The sequence below is a fragment of the Platalea leucorodia genome (assembly GCF_965183815.1).
Source record: "Platalea leucorodia genome assembly, chromosome: Z".
NCBI lineage: Eukaryota > Metazoa > Chordata > Aves > Pelecaniformes > Threskiornithidae > Platalea > Platalea leucorodia.
The window spans coordinates 38,812,340-38,828,990 of NC_138858.1; the positions used below are offsets into that span (position 1 = coordinate 38,812,340).

The following is a 16,651-nucleotide window of genomic DNA, read 5'->3' on the forward strand; positions in this document are numbered from 1 at the left end:
CGATGTTTGTGCAGTATGCCTCATACAGAAATTCAGATAAAGAAGGCAAACAGCGTTCTTCACAAAGCTGCTGGACTTTGGAAGGAGGCACTGAAAGAGCCTATTTTATTGACAGCAAATACGAAACTGCATTCAGACCTTGTATTGAGAAAGCCTGCTTGTAGCTGTAGTTAATAATTAACATGCATGTACGTGTGCATACAGTAGTCTTCAGGTGACTGCTGCAGTCTAAAAGCCCCAAACAGCAAAACCAAGGAGGAAAAGAAAAAAAGGACTAATTCAGTAACTTGACGTTTTCTGTCAGCTATAGACGGGCTCAGCAACCAGGACATGAGACTATATTGCATTCAGGCAGAATCAAGGCACGAGGAGTGGAAATTTAGTCTTACTTCCAGGTATGTGTCAGATTATTTGGTTTACGCTGTGCTGGGTGTCTGTTTCCTTAACGAATGTTTAAAAACTTCACCTGTTAGTTCTCCAAATGTCTTCCTTTTTCCGAAGCTACTTTTGTAATAGTGGCCTCACGATGCTTGGTTAATGGTTCTAAAATGCTGTGAAGAGGAGTAATGCTATTGACGTACTTAACGTATTCCTAATTTTTTTTAGTAGAACAGTAGAGAACATTGATGGCTAGCAGAAGAGCCTACATCTGGAAACTAACAATGCTTACAAAATTACTCATTGTAATACCGATCACTTAGCATAATTACCATGCCACAAACAATTTTTAAAACAATTCAGCAAATTGGAGAGGGCAGCAACAACATTATATGGCTTGTTTTAAACATCTGTTGTTTCCTTACCTAACCTTGTCTGTCTTTCCTTAACCTCAACTCCAAAAAAAGTTTGTAATTAACAACTGTTTAAAGAACTTTATTTGTTTGTAGCTCTGTTCATTCCGCCCCCAGCAAAACAGCCTCTGCTGGCTATCTCCTTTGGTAAAGGTCACGAACAATTGTCTTTGTTCTACGACTGCCAACAGCACAATTTACATAAAACACAATCTGGGACAGAGGAGGACGTAACTCCAAACAACATTTTCTTCTCTTTTAAACAGTTTAAAAAAAAAAAAAATCTCAATAGCAAAACTGGACTGGAACATGTTTTATTGGTTACAATTATAAATAGTGGCATGCAGTAAGTTTAAAATACCATCCCCTAAGGGGCCACAACATGATGCAGCTTGCCCCTAGTCTTTCCTTGCCCTGCCAATGACATCAGCCGCTGGGCACAGTTAATCTCTTCCTGATAGCCTTTGCTTCTGCCCCTCCCATGCTTCCTTTTCTATTTTGAATGCTCTTCCAGGTATTTTGGCAAGCCTCCGCCTTCCTTCCCAGGACTCCCACACATTCCAGAGCTGGTTAGTACAATCACGGAGTTCAACCATTAACCAGAAGCTAAAATGCAAACCTCCCTGCGAATCCCCCTTCCCTTATTAAGCTACCACCTCGTCAGGACCGGTCTTTATCCCATTTATTGAAGCTGCTTAAAAGCCTTTTGGAATTCTAAGGAAACATAGATGGGATGACTTTATCACATAGAACAGTCTTGCAGGGAAGAGGTAACATTTTTTTAAGAATTATCACAAGTGGAAAGGAAAACGAACCAACAAACATCAGGCAAGCATTTAGGCACATAACTTCTGTCAAACAAATGTAGTTATTTTGTGACCAATGCAGACTGTGTGCAGTTGCTGTAAGCTTGGCTACGTGAATCAGTCGAGACTTCCAAAGAACTCACTGGCACACAGGAAACAATTTTAGCACGGCTACACATGCTAGGACTTTCAGACTGTAGGCCAGAAGCAGAAGAATACCATCATCACGAAGAGTGATTAGCTATTGGTGAAAACTCTTGATATACCTAAAAAGACCCAACACCCCCGACTTTCTATGCTGAGTCTGAGCATCCAGTACAGCTACAAATGCCAATGCTGGTCTTTCAAAAGTGCTCTGCATGTTTTCCTTCAACAAAGATGCAGCAACTGCCTCGTGGGAAAAATGCTGCTGGTAACGCGATGGTTCTTACCGATACTACTGTCCATACAGTGTATCAAAGGATTTTCCTTCAGCTATTTCTTTTGGGAGAGGTGAAGCAAAAAACTATTGACGTGATGTCAGGTGTGTAACCATAGAACAATCTGCTTATTCAAGTAAGTTACGGAAGTAAAAAATAGCACGGAAGAGTTATGTGACTTGGGGAAATATGCAAAGTCTGACATCAGGATCAGAGCTCATCCTGTGCTTCCACTGTACGAGCACAATGGCGGACAGGGTCCTGGCCCTTACTTACAATTTCATGCAAGTATTAGGGCAAAAAAATGAGTCACGTCCTATGATTCATTTTGTACACCAAGATAAAACCCATTCTAACTTGCTGACGCTATTTATCTTCACCAGTTAGATTAAACCCATTTGTTACTTAGCTACCTAAAACGAGGAAATTGTTTGCATAAATAGCAGTAGCATTATGGATGAAGGGCAAGGCATGTCAAATGGGAAAGTTGAAGTGCTCTTATCAAATCCACCCTGACTGGCAAAATTTTTAACAGAATCTTTCCAGTGTTTTAAGAAACACAAAGAATTCAAAACAGTACACGTCTGCCATCTTTAGCGTTATCATCATGGCATGAAATCACACCTTTACATAATGCATTAAGAATTCCACATGCAACTTCATTTTGGTATAAACATTTGCATGAGACTTACGGGAATGGAGAATGAACCTCCAAATATGCATCAGATGCATGTTAGTGAATACGTTGCATGCAAATTACTTAATAAACTAACTTTTGGAAAAGTTGGTCAGGAAAATAACTACACAAGCTATACGTGATCAGGCAAAGGAAGAACCAGGAAGAAGTATCCTTGATTCAAACATCTAGTCATTAACCTCTATACAAATGTGTTTAAATACCTATTTGGACTACTAGGAGATTGAGCTAAATACTATCGTTTTCCATATGCTGTAAATTATTTTCAGTGTTCTAAATTCAAAACAGTAAAAAGATGTTCTATTTTTAGCTTTCCTTTGTTAAAAAAAAAATTCTTTTACTCTTTTACTCATATGAGTTGGTAGTCATTGTATTTACCCCATCCAGTAGAGCTGAAATTTCAGGTAACTATCATATTTTTTATTTTGATTGAAAAACATGCAAACAGCATGCACAATTAACCAAGAACTGCTTCCAGTGCAATGTTACCCTCTATTTAATGGTGGGAAATAGCAGGTAACAACGCTCATACTTCAAATGCAAATACTGGGCAACAATACTATATAGCGATTGTTTTTCAATAACAAAATTAATCACATCCGTAATAATGCTAGCTAGCCAGAGAATCATACCAAACTAACCACAAGCATCAGAGGAACCAAGAAGAAAAATAGTTTGCACTGAACATCTTTTCAGATATTGATAAACAATTTGTAGGAGTATGGTATAACTGTTCGCTCAAGAATTAGTCAACAACTTTGTGCTTCCATTTTATAGGCCATTAAAAACCATGAGTGGTAATAATACAACAGTGCAAGTGTTGAAGTGTTCTTGCAGTTCACGATCTCTTTTAAAGCTTTTTGGTTTAAGATCCAGAGTATATAATTTATTTCATTCTCATTTTTAACAGCCTGAAAAAGACTGCTTCATCAGCCTAAGTACCATACTCAATACTAAGAAGCAAAAAGGCAAAAGTTTCTGCATCAGCATGGTACTAAGGGAAGCCTTGTTGTATCATGGTAAAAAAAGATAATCTAAGCCCACTTCCTTAAGAAATGCAGCGGAACAAAATGAGTGCAACCTTTGCCACCATGAGAGGATCTTAATTTTGGTCAACTAACAAAAAAGGTCAATAAATTACATATTTTTACTCTTTGAAGAATGAAAGGGAACAGGAAGAGAAATCCACAGTAACAGAATGAAGCGTTTGCAGAGATATTGCTGCATAGCTTAAACATCACATACCAGCCTTTCCAGTTCCACATGATGCTTACAGCCACACAGACCTCTAAGTAATTTAAAGTTTAGCTCAAAAAAATCCTAATGTGAAAGAAACTAGAATTTAGAACTTGGGAGAGAAGAGCAAGTTCTGCAATACTGAGAGAAAAACTCTTTATTACATGCATTACACAAAATGAAAAGTTTCTACCTGCCACAGTCATTTTGTTTATGACATGTTCAATTTGACTGTGATGCATTATTCGCTTGCAATAGCCACAAATTTTAATGCAATGTATTCACAGTACCACAACTTATTTCAATGCAATTTGCAGGCATTTCTTGTTTTGGGTGAATGTCTCACCAAAAGAAGTTTAGCATGTGTGTGCTGGTCAGAAGTCACCAGATGGGTCAGTCCTTACATCCAAATAAGACTACAGACAGGAAGAATTCATGACTGACTTCTGCAGCAAGAACTGCAGTTTGAAATGCAGTGACAGGAAGGGCGACGTCAACCACCTATATGATGTGGACACAGATTCAAGCGGTGACACAGAAACCCAAAGACTGAGCACTAGAGAAAAATATATTATTTTCATTTTTGTTGTGCAACATAGTGATGTCAAGAAAAACAACAACAGAATTAAGCTCAGGTACTTGAGAAACCAAGGAAGGGCTTGGATTGTGGTTAAAGTCTTTAAACTTCCATGATGTAGAATATCATCAAGTATCTTCTTTCCCAGAATATATTAAGCAGGACAAATCCAATTTAGTTTTTAAGGCTGTTGAAAATTCTTTTGATAGTAGTTCATGAAGGGATACTCTGTCATGAGAATACACCCAATTCCGTCCAGTCCAGTCATAGCGCTTAGGCCCACTAGAAAACAAAACACACACTGTGTAAGTACAGATTATTCATGGGGAGCTGCTGGAAGCCTGTATTTATGATGTACCCCAGAGAGCGCCCAGGAAAAGGAAACAGACAGCATGGAGAGGGACTGGTGGACAGTCTGGGGAAGTGAAGCAGAAAAGGCCAGCTCTGCCAGGAACTGCTGAGCCATCCAACAGATAGAGCCGAAAGGTGACAAGATGTATCAGTCACTCCCAGCAGACACAAGGTCCCTCCTTCCCTTCTTTCTTTTGGCACTGATTTCCCCAATTTCTTCCCTTATCTCCTTCTTCCCTCACCCATATAATTTTCTTGCACACAAATATTATAAGGGTTATTTGTATAACGTTGAATCAATGATATTGATTAGTTTTTGTAGCAGTCACATGCAGATATTCTAAGCACGGCAGAACACACATCATCATTCTCACTTTCTTTTCAGATGCAACAAAAGAATTTACCAGCTGAAACCAAATATATTGGCATATAAGAGATTTATATTTAAAATGCTATTTTCCTCTGTGCTATCATATAGTTGATGGCTTGATTTTTCAGGCTTACATTACATAGGAAGAAAGAAACCTGAACACCCGGGTTCCATTCCAGACCTTTCTATCCACCCAGTTCTCCACATCTGAAACAAGAGAACGACTGGAAGGCACTCACTACTGTTAATGTCAGCTAGAGAAACTAAGAAAAGAGAAAAGAATGAAATGGTTGTCTGGGATAAACAGACAAACCATCAGTCTTATCCTTGAACTGGTAGGACAACATGCCTTGGAACTCAGACAATCCACACGCAAGGTCTGCTACAAACCAGACTATCCTATGTATACACAAGAACAATCTGCAGGTTTTCTACAAACATAAACACTAACCTGAACCTTGAATATCCTGAATTACTCTCAACATTCAAATGAAGAACTTTCCAAACACTAACCAAACTATGAGACGTCACAAATGCAAACACAAATTAAGGTCACTTCCACTGAAACCTCACTTGCTGTATGTGAACTGGTAACTATTTGGAATTGAGATTATGTGCTCCAGTTACTTAACTATGTATTTCTCACTTAACTTTGTCTTTGCAGTGCAAGTGTATGTTTATGCTGTCCTGCACCTAGAGAATGACAGAATGGGATGCAGCCATTCATGAAAATCAGGCTAAGACAGGCCATTTAATCAACAATGACAACGAAATTAAATGCATAAGTTATTTGAACTGTTTTTAAATGTTACATAGTAAATACCAGTGATACGGTTAGCATATGAAACACCTCCATAGTTCTCTGAATCTCCCAAATGTTGTACAAATGTGGTTTTTTATATAAACTAGTAATTTAATCTTGTGAATTCTAAAAAATGCCTAGAGTTAAATATAGACTAAATATACTTCTCATGGAAAGTCTGCATACATTTTTAAACAGTAAGAGAGAAGAATTACAGTATCACCTTAAGGTATTATTAGGAGATGCTGTGTAAGGTTGAAAAGTGTTTTCAGTCAAAGGAGCTACATGAAATTACTGCAATCGCACGCTGGCAGGTTGCACCCACCTCCTCATCCCCTTCTTTTAAATTGTCAACTAAGTAAAGCTTTACAAACACAAGCTTAATTTCACTTCGGTGTATAGATGTGTGATAGGAAACAGAAGGTCAAAAAAATTTAAGAAAATGTCTCTCACATCTTAAGAATTTGTCTCCTTTGGGATATGTTCTTAAAGACTCAAGATTGTACATTTACCGTACAAATTTCCCAAATATAACATTGAATGCAAGTGATCACTGGCAGTAACATTCGCTTCTTTCACTTCCTAGTATATTGCACTTAAGAATTATGTCACTCCAGATCACATAGTATTTGCTGGAGTTGCTTTTCAGGAGTTAGAAAGTTAAGTGAACGTGTAGCATCATGTTTCACGAAATACCACTGTTTACCTTCATACCAGTCAAGGAAGCACAGAACTGTAGGTCTGTAGGTGAATCATTTTTCATCACAGATGATGAAAAATACCATCAGAGAATTTTCAAGTTTATCTCTTTTCTTGTGCATTTTTGTTCACTACTGGAGCAATCAAAAAAAATGAAGAGTTTAACATTTTTTCACAAATTCCATATTCTGGAGCATGTATGTCTTAGCTCAGCTAGATTTGACTCCAAACAGATAGGAAGTCTCTGAATTTTAGTTTTCATAAATAGATGAAATCTTTTTGTCAGTGACACAAAAATCTTATAGTCATCTTACGCAGAATCAAGGCATGGAAATCATGCTTGTTGCAAAATATATGGAATCAATAAATTCTGACACACAGTCTGCATCTGTCTAAACAAAAAGGTTTGTTAGCTTGCTAGGCCTGTGCCTTGGCAAGTCAGGTACCTGTTAAGTAAATTATTTAATTAATAAAAGGATGCTGGGATAGGAGAGAAGTTAATAGAAAAAAACTACTAACCTAGTACACTGTGCACCAGCCACTACAGTAACACGAAGTTAGAATTTGCTTTAGGTAAATTTTTATGTCTATTAAAATGGTTTCTCTTAAAATCTTAAATTCCATTGTGCCTTTTTTTTCCTCACAACACAAACCCTACTACAGAATTCTACTACTGCAAAACCATTCCCGGTTTTGCAATCAATACATTCTTTCTGAACAACATTCAAGAGGTACGCCTGCATAGTTACTGGGAGTGCTCATACTTTCCAGCTAGCTGGTTCCTTCACCAGCAACACTGACCAACTCCCTCAGTTCTTTCCCTGGGATAGTGGCAGAGAATACAAACTTTCTGGGGAGACAGCTACAACATTTTCCCACATATCTGGCTGCCCTCCCTGCTGAAACCAACCAGAAAACCTGGAATGGATCAAAACACAGCATCAGAGAAGGCAGAAGGAACAAAGCTCCCCTAACGTGCAGATGCTTGACAAAAACAACGAGTGGGTGAGCACATAAACATATAAAGCAGGAAATCCCACAAGCTTTAAGGGGAAGCAGCCACCCTGTTTAAATACAAAGACAGGTTTAGACCATAACATTATCATCACTCTTTTTCCAACAGAAGCTTTGATTTTTTTTTTTTTTTAAATCATGGCTGTTTATTTTTTCTATGAGTAGGCTATATTCCTGTAGACAGTGGTTTTCGACTGGAACACAGTATGAAAATTCTGTATTACACATTTCCTGGATTAATCTAGGTATGTCAGTACAGTATACTGCACTGTGCCTCAATTCTCTGTAAGAAATTATTATTGAACATATAGATGATATCATGTTTTGAGAATACACTGAGTAAAAGGGTTACGTACGAAAAGGATATTACATAGTCCACTCTGTGCTATAAAAAAGGAGAAGTACATTTCCACCCAGCCTGCAGACTTTACATAACTAGCTTACACAGAACCTACCTAGTGGGTGAGGACAGCCAAATCTGCCGGTTTGGTGTTTGCTTATTGATGACATATGTTCCCATGTCTCCACCTAATTTAACTGTTAGAACTCCACTCTTAAAACACAAAGAAAATAAGTGAGAAATTAAAAATTTGCATCCTGTTACTTGACAAGAATTACATCATCTGCAGTAGATAAACAGTAACTTACAAATCTGTAACACATTCCCAACTATTTCCCAAATAATAATAGCTTCAAAGAATGATCATTAGGTATGAAAAACTTGTGTTAATACCTAGGACAACCCGCATATCTTTGAGTCTGATCTAGACTTTAAACCTTCTGGTCGGAGTTTGATTTAATGTGTTTGCACCATTCACCATAGCACTACTTAAGTAATACTCTTGAGCTTTGACCTGTCATCTTGAAAGGACGGCTAGTTCATTTTGCAATGATTAAAACATCATCCAATAACAACTTTTTCTGTTCATGAACAACGCAGGACTGGTGTGGTTCAAATTCAAGACGCTTTATGTGTCATTGCTAGATTCCCGAGTCACGCAATTTTACCTAACTTTTCTTAAAGTAACTGTAACAGTTTCCCAGTGAATAAACATAATTCTTTCTCCAATAATTGTGATGAAATGCCTAGATCCTGAATCATACCTCAAAAACGCTCCACTTCTAAACTCCATGAGGTCTGGTTTGTTGTAGTTATGCCAGCTTTAGATCATTATCCTAGTGAGCATTTATTTTCTCTTTCTTACTCACATTTCTCTGACATTTTCACAAGTACCTTTGAAAAGCATACGTAATTCTGACAAAAATATTTCTGTCCTAACTTTAAGAGTAAAAGAACAATACTACTCAGGCTAGAGTTAACCTACAGATGATCTGAATTATGCTAATTAAAAAGGGTATCTCTACAGAATATAGTTTGACGATTCAGGTAATAGGTTAGTCATATTTAATCTACAGTTTCTCAAATATTTCATGCCCTATAGCACAATAAAGCTTCTTTAAGGGAAGCTTTACATGCTTTAGTCAGAAGATACTACTAGAGCTACTTACTATGTATAAACACTTACTGTGGGGAAAAAATATTTTCATTTATGAGTACCTACTGCCTGCAAACTTACTCTGTAGCACAGGCAGCAGCTTAGAGCTTCCTTCCCCTACAAAGTAACTCAGTGTGACTGGTTTCTGACATTATCTCAAGGATCATCAGCCATGAAATAATACTCTCAAGGTCTGATTTCTTTACCTTAGTTTCCATGCTCTTTCTGTGCTTGATAAGGGATTTCTATCTGTGATCAATAAAATAAAAATAAAAGGCTCCTCTGGTTAATAATGCCATCAGGTTGTCCTGCCAGTTACATTAATTAGATATTGGTTTAGTGCAAAGAAGGACAAGAACAAGCTACTTCTCTGTTTGTCAGAATTCAAACGTTTCTATATCTCAGTGGTCTTACACCTGTAGAGATACAGCAGAGTAAGAGCAGCCTGGGGGATTAGGCCTGAGTAGCGATATAAAGGTTTCACTATTCTTCTACATGCTCTTTACTGCCATATTAAGTATGCAGCATGATGTTAAGCTGTATGCTACAGAAATACTGTATGTAAATAGGTTTCCAAAGAGTTAATAAAAAATTTATACTATTGCTTACACTGTGTGTCAGCTGTTGGGGAGCGTTGTTGCTCTGTCATTGCATATTAAATAAAGATTAACTTCTAATGCTGTGTTTAAAATATTTTCCCATACATTTTTCAATACTTTTGAAATACTAGAAAATACAACTTGAGTTTTTAAGAACTTAAATTGCAAGATATTTTTACCACTTTTTAAGGAGTACTACTGTATGTGTTTTGTACTACTGAATCAATGTTTGTTACCTCCTGGTAACAAGAATATTCTTTGAATGAGATTTTTTTCCCTGGACACAAAGATACAAATTGCATGAAGAAATCAAGTTCTTAACAATTCACAGGCATAACAGCCCTTTATCACGCTCGCCACCTTGTGGCTTGCTATAGCACTAGCCTTGTTTGTTTGGAATTAACTTTGGTGAATTTGGGACTATTTAACCTTTCGCTCTTAACAGAAATGAAAACATATGATTATATCATCATATAGTTTATGCAGCAAAGGAGTACTGGTAAAAATTAAGATGGGTGTAAAGATAATTAATTTTGAGCCTCACAGTGAGTCAATGTCAAACACAATCCACTCTACAGTGGCTGGAGATAAAATTCTGACATAAGACGACTCATCACCTTCATGTAATGAAGTGTCTAAAAATATTAAAGAGGTAAATTATAATCTTTTGATAGTTTTTGTGCTAAGCTCTTTAAATCAGGCTAATAGGTGCTGATATGCTAAAACATACTGAATAGCAATGGTTAAACAATTCTTTGCTTTTCACCAGAAAAGCAATTAGCTATAACCTTTAACTACATAATTAAAGCAACAAATAGTATTTGCTAAGGGCAACAACAGAATCCTCCTAACAATATGTTATTTTCTATCCTAGCTATAAGAAATAAAGAATGAACGTTATGATGACAGAGTTACACAGAGGGAAGTCCAAAAACTACAGAGTTTTGTTTTTCTCTTTTTGCACAGGGCAACCCAAACCATCTGCTTTAATGCCCCTGAGCATAAAACCTTAACTGACAGGGCTAGGAGAAAGCAAGCTCCTTACGGTAAGACATGAAGAGGGAGCAGCAGTTATGCAACCTCAAAAAAATGCAGTAGTGAAAGACCTGTGTTGCAGACAGCAGTGTAGGCAGAAAATGCACTCTCCGCCAAGTCACTCGAGGGCTGTAACATAAAAACCACTTCAGGAATTGTATATAAAACTAATAAATTCCCTATACAAATAGAATGGACATTTTTAATTTGAGTCTGTCACTCCTGTAAAAGAATCTGAATGGCTGACATATTAAAGGCTCCAGTTATCAGGCTAGCAGCCACCCAATGTCTCCCATGACAGTAGTCTTCTCCCCATGTATGCTCTGGTCTCACTTTTGCAACCACCTATCCAAACACTGCATCGTCTTGTTGCTTCTCTCCACCACAGGCTGTCATTAGTAAAGCCAGGACAAATGTACTACACCTGGTCAAGACAAATGCTGCTCCTCAGTATTCACGGCAATCAAAGAAACTGCTCTACCAGTTACATGTTGTACAGGTACTACGCCATGTAGGCCTGTCCTAGGATTCACCGTGAGGGAAGTGACTGCTGATGTCAGAAGTCTATGTGTGTTTAGAAAAATTTATAGACCACTGTGAAATTAGAAACCAGTTTCTGTCTCCTCTTGCGTTCATTTATTATTCTATATTATGTCTTTCTCTATACACTAAATATTTTGAATCCTCAAATCATACAACAGCATGTGTAACTTTTTACCAGAACAGTTGCTCCAGTCAGTATAAACAGGCATATTTTAATAAAAAAACTGAAAAAACTCATGGTGTTTTAAGTGTTCGCACTAAGGTGACTAATTTAAAATTCTCCTTCAAAGAAAAAAAATCTACAATAATTACAGTGGTAATAGAATGTTTAAAACATACCCCTAGAGAGACATCATAATCTTCTGGGGTAAAAGGCTTATCTGTCAGGTCCTCAAAGAAATCTGCTAAGGAGTCCAGTGTTTCTTCAGCCAGTTTTTCGTAAGTGGTCTCATCTAAAGAGCTACAAATGACATACAAGCCCATAATTAGGAGGAAAAACATGGAAGACAGTATTTTCCCTATAATAAAAACATACCAAGACCATGACCTTGGTGGAAACAGTAACCATGAAATGATCATATAAAACAAGCAGTCATTTTTCTTAAGGTAACGTAGGTGACAATCCACCTTACAAATGGAGGTGGAATTTAAAAATTTTGGTAGCAGAGATCTCTTAACTGAGGAATATGTACTTCTTTCCTTAGATATACTGACCCCTGTGTACTAATAGGACAGAGTCAGATTTCAAAATAAGGCATTTTCATAAAAGGACTTTGTGCGAGAATTACTTAGTTTGGAACTCTATGACCAGAGACAAGCATCTCCTGTTTAGAAGCACATGTCATTTGGCTCTAAGAAACTCACTGTAGCTATAAGCAGTTTAGAAACATCAATATCACATGCCATGTCTACATACAGCATTTGAGTTCTCAACTGGAATTACCAATGCAGCCTGGTAATTAGACGTTATTTAAAGTGTGCTTATGAACTAATATGTACAATTACCTCCTTCTTCAGAGAGTCTCAAAGCACCCTTGTAGCCATTACATAAGGCTTACAGCACTTATGAGACTGCTTCTGTTATCCTCTTTAAATAAGTACAAAAAGTTAAGTGCAAACAAAGTCTAGATCAGTTTAATTAACCAAAAGTTATTAAATCACCTAAGTTCTTCCACCCAGATCAGTGTCAACTTCTAACTGAGTGTGTAGGTGGGTATCTGTAGCAACAGACAATTCAGTGAAATCATTTCAGTTTTTGCTAATGGGTATGGCAATACAACAGTTACTATGAACTACGATGACTCAGTATCTTTCAGTTGATGATACAGAATGTATTTTTTTTTTTTAGAGGCTTCTTGCTAGCCAGTTACTGAAATACACTCTATGCTACTTATGTGAGGGACATGACAGAAACACCTGAGGGCATGGAGAACGGAAAGCCTTAGGATTAGGAAGAATTCATGTACTGGTTCAGGGTACAGTTCAGGTACTTAATGGCAAGAGCCACCTCGGACATCTGCACACTCCTTCATTAGGCCTCCAACTGCTGCATCAGAAGGGGAGAAGTCTCTGACAGGTACTGTGTCACATCCTCTCAGTGCAAGCAGAAATGTCATGTGCCCTGACATATGTGAAATGGTGCTAGACAGCTATGTTTAGGTACGTGAATTATTTCCCAAGTGACTTCCCATATTCATCCAAAATGCTTTTCGCTAAAACTGTACTTTTCCTTTACATCATCATACCCACATTAGTTTGAGAGTCTTAACATGTTTAGAAATTATTTTAAAATACAGAGATGATATTTTTATATGAATATCTCAAAATAAAATTTACCTTGTGTCATTCAGAGTTCCTGCATTTCTTAAATTCATTAACCGAACAGTCTTGCTCTTCACTGCTGTCGCATATTGTAATTGCTGTTGAAAGTAAGCATAAGTAAAATGGAATTAAAAGTTAAAACACGAAGAATTATAAATTACATATGCGTCACATAAATTAAATAGATCCTTGAAGACCTTTCCATCCCCCGAAGTAAAATATTCATATTCTATATCATGGAGCTAATATGGAAAGAATTATGCAGCTTTAGTCCTTGAATGATAAGGGCGATGTATAATATCCTTGTCTTCTGACACAAAGTAATAAAAAAAAAAAATATTCATAGAATAGTGAACTAGGAAAGAGAAGAACTATTTTGTTTTCTATCGCTCTACCACAGAATTACTGAGCAACTTCAGACAACTGGCTTAGGCCAAGATTTTCACAAGTATGCACTACTCAGATGCTTCATTACCAACAACTTGTGTCGCTCTGTTAGAAGCCACATTCAACTGAAATAAACAGAAGCCCTGAATCCTCCTGACTTACAAAAGAGCTAACATCACACTTCACATTCCAGATCTATGCTGTAAACCAAGCTGTTTCATTTCTCATTTCCGTTTAAAAAAAGCTTTAAAAAACAAATCAAAATTACAGAAAAGTTGTATCAACATACTGGCAATATAACACGAGGGAGCAAAATGGGCAGCCCTTTTGAAGGGAAGCAATGTTATCAATATCGATAAAAATAAAGCCGATCCCCTAGTCAAACACACTAGCAGAAGCACTTACACTATCCACCAAGAAAGAAAGACAGCGTGCTTGCCATTTTCATCTTAACCTGGGCTATGAAGGTACATATTTTGGGATGAATGGTAAGATACCATTCTTGATTGCTTTTTGTGTACTCGCACAAAGTTTTGAAAACTAACAGAGTGAGATGAGAAGCAAATGACATTTAAAAAGGAACTATGACAGACCCTCTTCAAGCCCACACGAGAGCAAAACACAAAACCATCTCTCTCCCTACGGTCTGACATCTATCCTCAAGCATTACGGATGAACTGGTCTGTTAGTCCAAAGCCATGACACGGACATAAAGGGCAGAGAACAGCAAACTCCTTGTACCATGACAATGATATAGGTTGACAAAATAAACACTGATGCCTACCCGCTTCTGACTGGACCCTTCAGCATTTCCTTAATACACACTTAGGATCAGGAGCTACAAGAGCATAAACACGTTCAGGTTCTGGCCAGACTGACAGGCTGTAACCCCGCTAGCGTGCTCACGCTCACTGTATCTCGAGGCTGCCAACAGGGTGCTAGTACACAGTTGCTATCGCCCCTCCACGTACCAAAGCCAGCGCTCAGGGCGGCCAGCGCGCATCTCCTGCAACTGGAACAGGGCAGCGAACAAGTAAATCGCTTTGGAGTACAGCAAAGGCGGGGCTCCCCGCTGGGCAGCCCTCGCTGCCGCCGTTCCCGCAGCGCTGTACCTGCGACGCCTGCGAACCGCCGAGCCGCCGGCCCAACGCTTTGGCGCTCCCGCGCTTCCCGCGGGCGGCGGGCCGGGGCGCCGCCTGGCCGGGGCCGCACAGCCGCCGCCGGGCCGCCGCTCAGCCGCGCACCGCGCTCGGGCCGGCCGCCCGCCTCAGAGCCGCTCGCCCGGGGGCGGCGCGGCAGGGGAGCGGAGCGGCCTTCCCCAGCCAGGGAGGGAGGGCGCGTCCCGCTGCCGGCCGGCCCGCGGGGAGGCCCGGCGGGGGCCCTGGCTGCCCTCGCGGCCGCGGGGCTGGCGGCGGCCGGCCAGGGGCCCGCCGTCGGCTGAGGAAATCCTGCCGGCCGCCCTCCCCTCCCCGCCCCGCGGGGCCCGGCCGCAGCGGGCGCCCGGGCCGAGGCTGCCCCGCCCGCCCTCGGGCAGCGGCAGCGCTGCCGCCTCGCCTCCTCCCTCCCGGCGGCGCAGGCCGCGCCTGGCCGCCCGCCCGCCTCACGCTCACCGTCCGGCCGCGGCCGGCGCCGGCCGCCCCCGCCAGCGGGGCGGCCTCAGGGCCTCCGCTGCTCCGCCGCCGCCCCGCCGCCGCGCGACGCGCGACGCGCACGGCGCCGGCCGCCCCCAGCCTCCACATGCCGCCGCCGCTCGCTACGGAAGCGGCCGGGGAGGAGCCAGCCCGCCGCGGCGGCGGCGAACGAGAGGCGGCCGCTACCGCCCTCCGCCGGCGCCGCGGGGAGCAGCGCCGCGCCGGGCCTGGTCTCGGCCAGCCGCCGGTGCGAGGCAGCGGGGTGGCTGCTGGCGAGGCCCGGGGCGGCGGGGGCAGAGGGCGGGTCCCGGGGGAGGCGGGGCGCGGAGCAGCCCCTCTCCCGGCCCCGCCGCCGGTGGGCCCGAGCGGCAGAGCGCTTTCCCCTTCCCGGGCGGAGGTGGGAGGCACAGGCGGGGCCGGCCCTTCCCGGGCCGCGCCGGGTGTTTCTGAGGGGCACCGGCCGCCGGAGGCGCCCTTCGGTGGTCCCCGAGAGGGAGCCCTGGGCGCCGGCCTGTGCAGCCGCCGGGAGGGCGGGCGCCGGGCCCCAGCGCCCGGCCCGGGGAAGGCGCCCGGCGCCGGCGCACAGCCGGGTACGCGCCCCTGAAGGAGACAAACGGATTCCCCCCCCCCCCCCCCCCCCCCCCCCCCCCCCAGTCCCTGGTGACTTCAGCCGCGATACAGCCAGACTAAATTAAATCCAGGTGGTTTGCTGCTGAGCCAAGACGGCTGCCGGGGAGTCGAGTACGGCCCTTCTCCACGACGAGCCTTTTCCAGGAGGTGGCACTGTCCCCATCGGCCCGGCAGAGGGGGAGGGCGTCCTTCCCCCCGCACAGGCACCGTTCAACACCGCGCGGCAAGGCTGTAACCTAGCAAAGCGAGGTGCTGGGTCCTGCTGTACTGTTCAGGCTTTGTTTTGCCTACTTAGGAGAACTTGGGGATCTCGAATCTGACGGGTATCGTAAAGACAAGTAGCTGCGACGGTCACTTGGTAACATGACTGCTACTGCTGTGCACCTTCACTTTGGCTACTGTTCTCAGACCGGGGAATAATTGCTCGTGGGTAAGTCTCTGCAGGTACCTGTTCAGGCAAAGCGATCTTGCCGCATAGATTTACAAGGAGCTGGACCCTGGAAAGGACAGAAATTGCAAGCAAAGCTGCCCACCTGCCTTCAGCGCTTAAAAAAAGAAAAAAAGCCCAGGCAGGGCAAAGGAGAGTTTCTATTTATTTCTGCCTTGCAAGGACTAGCGATTGTGACATACAGACAGTTCCTACACACCACCGGTGCTGACAGCAGTCTAATTTGAGCAGCCTGAGCTATTGAGAGTGTATTGGAATCACAGTCATTTCCTAAGCTGCATGGTAAGGATCCACTTGCT

The 16,651-nt window shown here is 41.7% G+C and overlaps 1 protein-coding gene across 1 annotated transcript; it reads right to left on the minus strand.

Annotated features, from left to right (window-relative positions):
- Positions 1 to 1,474: 1,474 nt before the first annotated feature.
- FXN (frataxin) lies at positions 1,475 to 15,382 on the minus strand (the record flags this gene model as incomplete). The annotated part of the gene is made up of 5 exons (XM_082336168.1): positions 1,475 to 4,808; positions 8,218 to 8,315; positions 11,775 to 11,895; positions 13,272 to 13,354; positions 15,254 to 15,382. 5 exons carry the CDS (start codon positions 15,380 to 15,382, stop codon positions 4,655 to 4,657), a joined length of 585 nt encoding a protein of 194 aa, XP_082192294.1. The 3' UTR covers positions 1,475 to 4,654.
- Positions 15,383 to 16,651: the final 1,269 nt, after the last annotated feature.